At 45.0% G+C, this 9,369-nt stretch overlaps 1 gene segment (V, D, J or C); it reads left to right on the forward strand.

Annotated features, from left to right (window-relative positions):
- Positions 1-7,337: 7,337 nt before the first annotated feature.
- Positions 7,338-8,200, forward strand: LOC129339979 (immunoglobulin heavy variable 4-59-like). The segment is given in 3 exon segments: positions 7,338-7,405; positions 7,497-7,931; positions 8,121-8,200. Coding segments are annotated over 3 exon segments (561 nt in total).
- The last annotated feature ends 1,169 nt before the right edge of the window (positions 8,201-9,369 follow it).

Here is a 9,369-nt window from a genome sequence, read left to right on the forward strand (position 1 = left end):
GCATAACACAGCGCTGGCTGAACTTTTTCCGGGACCATAGAAGATGCACTTCTTCCATGCATGAATGCTGCTGAATGGGTTTCAATTGCAGTTGGTCTGTACCAACATCCTTTTATTTTATTACTTCTTCATTGTCACAAAATACCTGAACATTTGGAACTAACAAAAACAGAATCAAGAGGGACCAAAGGTTTATTGTAGCCATGGACCAGAACATCCCCACATATACACCGATACATAACAGTGTGTCACAGATCTGTTGTGATATCAAATGTATTTTTTCAAATTCCTATCTATGTAAAAAGCAAAAATCCTAAAAGGCCCAAAATCGAGGCCTATTTTTCCAATAACTAAATACACATTCTTTAAAAAAAACTGTCAAGTCTTGGGTTCGGTTTACAGACATTTCTGATTGAAAGGGTGGTGCAAGAAGTGTTATTGCAGAGTAAATGAAGAGCACATGGAGAAATGCCTTCGACGATACCATAGTATTGGGGGAGATTACTAGGCTGTCACTTGAACTGAGGGGAAGGCAATAACAAGGGAGTTAGCCCTGATACCTTTTTTATAATTCGGCATGACACGTGGCTCTTCCCTATGCAAATCAGGATCCCACTCAAATAGAACCTCAAATAGAAGCCTCAGCAGTCCCTCCCCTGTGCGGTTTTTCTCCTCAGGCTTTTCTTGCTTCCCAACGCCTGAGCACCTTACTGTGGTGGTCACTCTTGGTGCTGATTTTCTCTCAAGGTGAGTCTCTCAGGTATATTGGCTCTCCTTGGGTTTCAGGAAGGCCTTCCTTCCCTTCTCCTGATTCTAACCTTCTCTCTTCTCCTCCTTGTAGGTGCCCTTTCTGACATCCAGCTCGTTGAGTCTGGACCTGGGACGGCGTCTCCTGGGCGATCGCTCAGCCTAAACTGCGCTGTCACTGGTTACTCTGTTTCGGGTGGTGCATATTTTCACTGGATCCGTCAGCCTCCAGGAAAAGGGCTGGAATGGATGGGATCTATAGACAGGGTTAGCTCTGGGTGGCGCACATTCTATGCCTCCTTCCTCCAGAGTCGAATCACCATCTCAGCAGATACCTCCTCAAACTCAATCTCCCTGCAGCTGAGGTCCCTGACAGCTGCAGACACTGCCACATATTACTGTGCAAGAGGCACAGTGAGGTGATCCAAGAGGCCAGTCAGGCAAAAACCTTTCTCCATCAGTGATATGACATAAACACAGGCACAGCGCCCTGTGATCTGGATCCAGGACAGCTGGGACAAGTTTGGTTGCCCTGCATGCACTGGCCCCACCCATCCACCGCCCCAGCAAGTTCTGCAAAATCGTCCACAAGATTTCATTCATTCATTCATTCATTCATTCATTCATTCATTCATTCATTCCACTTCTCTTCATTTAAGATCTCAAAGATCAAACACAACCATCCATCCCAAAGGCAGGGTGAACATATACCTGATACTGAGGGCCAAGCTACACATGACGAATGACACTTGAACAGCAAGTGTATTTCTCCCTGTTCACTTTTCCTCCACTCAATCCACTTGCCGTTCAAGTGTCATTCGTCATGTGTAGCTTGGCCCTGAGTCAGACAATGGCCATTTCCGCACATCCTTAGAGGTGGGCTTCACCCTTGGAACTGGGGTGGCTTTTCTCCAAGCTTAAACACATGATTGTTTGCCAGCCTTGTGCATTTTGTTTATTTACTGGGTCTTCTGCATATTTACAGGGACCACACTTGCTCCAATGTTTATTTTGTTATGGGTTTACGGTGCAGGGTGTTTTTTGCATTTTCTGGCATATGGACACTTAAAGTGCTTCTGAAGAAGTCTCCTACTCCTTTTAATCTCCTCCCAATTCTTCCCCCAAAACTCTTTCCCATCTTTCTTCACATTTCTATTCAGCCGTGGAAGCCTTCTGGCAACAGTCGCTGCATGGAATCAGGTATGTGCAAAGTAAAAAGGGGGGAGGTGCTTTTAGGCTATGATGATGGAGACTCCCAACCTCCCCTCTGCATGGAGAGGATGAGTTGTTGGAGTGACTCAGCAAAACAGAGATCTAAAGCGGGGGGGGGGGGGAGGCAGGAACAATGGCTGCATGGAAATGGCTAATGAGTCCCTCGAGCTCAATATGGTCTACTCTGATTGGCAATGACGACCCTACTTGTTCTCATGAAAAGGGGCCTTTCCAAGCCTGGCTTGATGTGAGAGCCAGTTTGGTGTAGTGGTTAAGAGCAGCGGGACTCTAATCTGAAGAACTGGGTTTGATTCCCCACTCCTCCACTTGAAGCCAGCTGGGTGATTTTGGGTCAGTCACAGTTTCTCAGCCCCACCCACCTCACAGGGTGATTGTTGTGGGGATAATAACAACATACTTTGTAAACTGCTCTGAGTGGGCATTAAGTTGTCCTGAAGGGTGGTATATAAATCAAATGTTCTTGTTGTTATTACCTGAAATCCTCTAACTGGACACACTGGAGGTTGAAATTGGGGCCTTGAACTCGGAAGCTCCTCACCAACATCAAATGTTCAAATATTAATTTTTAGTTGAACAGGCAAGAAATTATAAACAGACTGAGGAACAAAATGCCTATGTGCAGATAATCCAGGTTACAATGGTGAGAAGCATGCTGTGAAGCCCCTCGGCCAAAGGGAAAGTCGATGATGAAACAGGAGAGATGGGAGATCAGATAGGGAGAGACTTACAGTCTCTTTTGGCCACCTGGCTGGCTGGATCACTCACTATTGCTGGAAATGTCAGTTGGGTGCTTCAAGAACACCAGGGCATTTGGAAAGGGGGAGGGGCATGGATCATCTTCTTTACAGAGAGATGGTCCCAATTTCAATCCTTGGGATCTCTGGTTAAATAGATCAGGTAAATGGCACCATGCAACTCCTCTATCTGAGACCCTGGAGAGGCACTGCTAGTCAGTAGACAAGACTAACCTTGACAGATCAAGGGTCTTTAACCTGTAGATGCTGTTTCCAGATGATATAATTTCTCAATTTAATGGAATAGCCCTTGGCTACTTGGAGAGAATTGCGAGGTGAGCCCAGGGGAATCTCTGCACTGAGAGTGATGGGAGCATTCAGTCACTCGAAGAATGAGAGGCAGTGGAGTTTGGTGTTATCGGGAGAGGGTGACTGTTTCATCACTGCATGAGTACCAGGGCTCAGAAGTTTTGAAAGCCCCAAGTTAGAGTCACACAACTAGAAGTCTATAAAAGACCCTTCTGAAAGACAAGGGCAGCTCTCATTTAGCTCCTACCAGAGGTCAACCTGGAGAGGACGTGTGGTGTAGTGGTTAGAGTGTCAGACTAGGATCTGGGAGACCCAGGTTCGAATCTTCCACTCTGCCTTGGAAGCTCACTGGGTGACTTGGGCCAGTCACACTCTCTCAGACCTACCAGACCTACCTCACTGTGTGGTGAAGAAGGCAAGAAAAACGTGAGCTGGTTTGGGTCCTCATTGTGGAGAAAGGCAGGACATAAAAGAAGTACAAATAAACAATAAAATATTTAAATAATCCAGACCGGAGCCTGCTGCAAAGAGGAGCATCAGGGACAAGCTGTAACAGTTGAGCTTCAAAGGAGCCAATAGTCTTTTCTGACGTAATCTGTCCTCTTCCACTCTCCTGATTTAGTCTTGGTTCATTTCTATATCATCCGTACTCCTCTATGCTCTGCCCTATGATATTTGCAATATATCACACCATTCCTGCTCGCACCATCCAGGCAAAACCTTTAGTCCAAGGGGAGAAACAGAACTTGTGCTGTCACTGCCTGGCTCTTGATGGTGTGTCTGGCTTGACAGGATTTTCTATGGGCCTCTTACCAAAACTTTGTCTAGCAATATGCAAATTCTCTTACTGGCCACCTGGTAAAATACTACCTGGATGAGATGAGTTCTTATCTTCATTCCATCTCAAGGGAAAAGCTGCATTAAAAGTTCTGGTCCCCTTTGAAAATTCGGTCTGAGAGTTTAACATGGCACCTAGCTTCTATTCTCTCTTTCTCCTGGCCCTCCTCCCAGGTTGGTGTCTCCTAAAACTCTCCCAATCTTCTCTACAAGCCAGTCAAAAGGAAATACTGTTGCTTAGGCCATTTAATTCTATTATTTATATTAAACAGTGTTCTTGTATTTTTGGGTTAAGTGGATGTGATTTTCAGAGAGGAAAGTTTTCCGACATGGCTATGCTCCTCTAACTCTGCATCTCTTTGCCTCCTCAAGGACTTTCATCCCAACTCCAGTTACAGGAATCTGGGCCAGCAGTGGTGAAACCTGGAGGGACCCTCGAGCTGACCTGTTCGGTCTCCAGTGGCTCAGTCACTAGCAGCTAATTTTGGCACTAGGTCTGCCAGACTCCCAGGAAAGGGCTGGTCTGGATGGGGTACTGGACTGGTAGCACAAGCTATGCTCCAGCTTTCAGAGACCAAATCACCATCTCGGTGGATCCTTCACAAACCAAGTACTTCTTGAGGCTGACCTCAGTGACAGCTGCAGATTCTGTCATGTATTACTGTTCAAGAGGCACAGTGGGTCAAACTCAAACAAGAGCCTGCCCAAAGATAGGAAGTGGTTGTGACTTCAGAGGTACGAAGAGGCCCATCTGTTGGAAATAAGCAGAGTTTTCTGTAGGCAAGGCTTTATTTATTTATATAGCAGCAAGAAAAGATTCTTCTTAATCATTTCTCCTGGATCTGGGATCCAAAGCAGCTTTTCACATGGCTCTCCCCTCCTCCACTTAATCCACACAGCCAGAACATGTTGAAGGCCAGGTAGGATGGGAGATTGTGAAAGATCCAAGGTCATCCAGCAAGCTTCCGCAGCAGAAGTGTGGATTCTAATCTGGTTGCTCAGGTCCTAGTCTGACCCTCTAACTCCACAGGTGTAATGCTTTAAGCAGCAAACCTCAAATGTTTGAGGAACATGTATCCTCAGGATATAGAAGCTATAGTGTCTGAGTATGGTTTCCAACATCCACGTAGGGCTGGAGGAATTAAAACTAATCTCCAGAGATCAAGTTCCCTGCAAAAATTGGCTGCATTGGAGGTGGAGATCTATTGCATTATACCCAAACTCCTCAGGTTCCACCTGCCAAATTTCTAGGAATTTCCCAACCCACAGTCGGCCACCCTAAGGAAATGGTAAAGTAAATAGTAAAGAGTAAATAGTAAAGAGTCCAGTAGCACCTTTAAGACTAACCAACCTTCCTGTAGCATAAGCTTTCAGGAATCACAGCTCTCTTCATCAGATGCATCAGAACTGTGGTTCTCGAACGCTTATGCTACAGTAAGGTTGGTTAGTCTTAAAGGTGCTACTGGACTCTTTACTATTTTGTTACTACAGACTAACACGGCTAACTCCTCTGGACCTAAGGATATGGGAGGCACATATTGATATCCCATGGCAAAGAGACCATTGCACAGAGATATAAAATCAGAAGTTATGTTACCTTGGGAAAACAAAATCTTTCCAAGCTCCAGTGAAACCACTAAGGTGTTAAGAACCATGAGAGCAGTAAAAGGGGATTCTGTGTATTATAGTGGTATTGAGTGCTGGGCTGCCAGGAGACATTTGGATTCAAATTCATATGTTGCCATACAGATCCCTGGGTGATCGTAGTCTAACCAAAGTTCCAGTTGAACATATCTCACAGAATATGACAGTAGCAAAACCATCATTTCTAAGGAACATATGAAAATGATGCACCAGCCGGATCTATTGGAAAGTGCAGTTGGCTATGGCCACCACCTGAAAACTCAAGGCCAAAGACAACCAAGCACTGCTAAGTACCACCGCATGCAGGGGAAATGCAAACCCACATAGAGACTATGGGCCAAGCTACACATGACGAATGACACTTGAACAGCAAGTGTATTTCTCCCTGTTCACTTGCCCTCCACTCAATCCACTTGCCATTCAAGTGTCATTCGTCATGTGTAGCTTGGCCCTATGACAGTCCCCTAATCCAAGGGCATCACAAACTCCCACCAGCCACATTTCTGTCTCATGGGAATTAAACTACCGTTTCATTGCCTTCAATGATGGGGCACTTTCTAATCTCTATTTTTAGAAGCTATTCTATAATATTCGTACCTCTTCTATCTAGACAATGCGAGAATTCTCAGAATGCAAGACCAGCGAAAGCAACAAAGAGTATTTAAGTGAACAGAAACCAAGCAGGATAGAGGCAGAGATGTTTGCCAGGCACTGGTAGGTTCTTTAGGTGACCTGGTACTTGGACTCCAAAGCAATGCCAATTCCTGATGGATATATAGGAGGAAGCAGAGACAATTGGTTCTTTCCAGTCATCTGATTATCGAAAGTGAAAAGTTACAGCCAATCACTGGAAGCAGAGGCAGTTCCCCTCTCTGACCAGCTGTCCTTATGGGGAAGGAAATTAGAGGATGGTGCCTGACTCCCAAGGCATCCAGTTCAAAATTTACAATAGTCTTTTGTTTTCATTGCTTACTTACCCACTCCCTTTTTGGAAGTGAATAACTTCAGTTTCAAACTGTGCCTTCTTAATATTCTTCGAGAGGAAAGTGGCACACTAGTGACCAAGATTTTCAGAGTGTAAGCTATTGAGAGTCAGAGCACTGACTCTCAAAGGCTCATACTTTGAAAATCTTGTTGGTCTCTAAGGGCCAAGCTACAAGTGACGAATGCCACTTGCCTAGCAAGTGAACAGACTCACGAGTATTCTTCCCTGTTAATTTGCCATTCACTTGTGCTCCACTTGATCAAGTGGAGAGCAAGTGAATGGCAAGTGAACAGGGAGGAACACACGTGAGTCTGTTCACTTGCCAGGCAAGTGTCATTCGTCACTTGTAGCTTGGCCCTAAGGCACCACTGGACTCAAATCCTGCTGCTCTAATGTAGACCAACATGGCTACCCACCTAAACTATCTTGAAGAGCAAAGTCATGCAAGAGCAAAGTCACGTGATCCACCCTGAGCTTGCTGATGTGGGGAGGGCGGAATATAAATTAAATATAAATAAATATACTATTCATAAGTTGATTCAAATGCTTCTAAACATTTAATATCTAGCAGTTGGGTATTCCCCCCGCCCCCCCCAATGGATCCTTGTCATTTTTATTAGATCATCACCAGTTCTGCACTCCAGGATTCCACAGCATCCATTGTCCTTGAACTCTTAATCTGCTAAGCTTGGACAGCAACTGTGCTTCCATTTATCCTCTCTGCTTCTGGGCCTTAGCCCCTTTATGCAAAGCTAGTCCAGCAGGCCCCTCCTGCTTAAATAGCATCATCTGCTGTAGCTCCAGGGCCTGGCTGTCTCCTTTGCCTTCTGTATGAAAGGAAGAGAGAGGAGAGAAAAAGAAGGGGAAGAGATGGAACCCATTGTGATTTTTCTCATTCTATTGAGCATTCTTCCAGGTGAGGGTTTATGCACTCAGAAAAAGGTAAGTGAAGAATGCAACAAGAGAGAATCAAGGGACAGGATCTCATTTTTCTCCTTTTATTTCAGGCACCTTTTCCAGTCCCCAGCTGACCCAGTCAGGCCCAGTAATGGTGAAGCCGGGAGGGTCCTTCAAACTGACCTGCACAGTCTCTGGGGTTCAAGTCAGTGATCATTACTGGAATTGGATCCGACAGCCTCCAGGAAAAGGCTTGGAGTGGCTGGGATTCATTCGAAGCACTGCAAGAGGAGGAACCACTCAATACTATCCGGCATTCAGCAGCCGAATGAGCATCACCAGGGACACCTCCAGGAATGAAGTCTACCTCCAGCTGAGCTCCCTGACAGCTGCAGACACTGCAACGTATTTCTGTGCGAGAGAAGCACAGAGAGGCAAAGCAATGGAGCATCCAGGCAAAAACCACATTCAGACTCCACCACCCCCACTCACATTGCTGGGTCTTGGCCTCCAACAACCACAGTGCACAGAGAACCACAGTCTGGGTAAAGCATTGGCGTTTTTGTAATAAAATGATGATTGACAGACAGGGTTATCCCAGTTATAACAGTGTGTTTACGTACATACCTTCTTTCTGGACAGATCAGTGCTCCCTCAGAGCAGTGAACAAAGTCAGTGTTCTTATTATCCCTGCAATAATAAGTGTTCAGTAAGTGTTCTTATTATCTCTGCAGCTGGGTCTGAGAGTGTGGCTGACCCACAGCCACCTGCTGAGTCTGTGGGATTAGTGGGAGTCGAGCCAGCAGAGTGCTGATTGCAGCCCAACCATTTCACCACACATGCCCTTTAAAACACACCTCTCTATAGGCCCACCGCTTTATTCCCATAGCTCTCGCTCCAGTTCTGTTTCTTATGCATATCAGGGTGTCAACAAACTGGCTTTCATGACTATCTCATAGACAGGTTTCAGTCTTCATTATTCACTGGTTAGGAATTGACGAGGTTTTGTGGACTTCATCAGTTATGGGTTGAGATTTGTTCTGAACATCTGTCCTAGTGATGGGTGCAATCTATTTATTTGTTTGTTTGTTTGTTTATGTTATTACATTTCTAGACCGCCCTCCCTGTCAGACAGGCTCAGGGCAGTGTAACAACATCCAATTTTTACATAAAGTTTAAAAACAATAGAAACATTATAAAAAACATTAAAACACTATTCCATATACAATTAAAATTTCTCAATTGAGATGTCAAACGGCACCAGATGCTCCTGGGATAAAGAAACACAAAATGGAGTCTTTCCCTATGAAAATATAAACACAACCATTCAGTGGAAACCAAACAGTAATCTTCCTAAAAGTCTGCTTCACTTTCTGGTCTCCGAAGTCATAAAGTTACAAACTGCAGTCAGTGGGTTGGATCCAGACTAAATTCTACCAATTCCCCCTTCCTTTTGCAGAGACCCCCCTCATGAGAACCAGTTTGGTGGAGTGGTTAAGAGCACCAGGACTCTAATCTGGAGAACCGGGTTTGGTTTCCCACTCCTCTGCTTGAAGCCAGTTGGGTGACCATTTGCTAGTCAAGGCTCTCTGGAGCTCTCTCAGCCCACCCACCTCACAGGGTGATTGTTGTGGGGATAATAATAACACACTTTGTAAACTGCTCTGAGTGGGTGTTAAGTTGTCCTGAAGGGCAGTATATAAATCAAATTTATTATTGTGTTGTTCCTCAGGATTTCCACTTCTCCTGGAGAAGCACTTTGTAGAGATCTGTAGGCTACCAAGGGGGAGGGGGAGCAAATTTCCATTCAACTAATGGGAAAAATTAGTCGGGTTCTGACCCAGAGTTTGGACTTCTCCATCATACTTTAAACATCTGAGTCTTCCAGCCATCTTTTAATGTATTTTGCCTCAATAACCAGACTGAAAAAGAATACTAGGGAATCTCAAAAATGTGAACGCACTAGTTTGTGACATTTTGATT

The sequence above is a fragment of the Eublepharis macularius genome, chromosome 12 (assembly GCF_028583425.1).
Source record: "Eublepharis macularius isolate TG4126 chromosome 12, MPM_Emac_v1.0, whole genome shotgun sequence".
Classification (NCBI taxonomy): domain Eukaryota; kingdom Metazoa; phylum Chordata; class Lepidosauria; order Squamata; family Eublepharidae; genus Eublepharis; species Eublepharis macularius.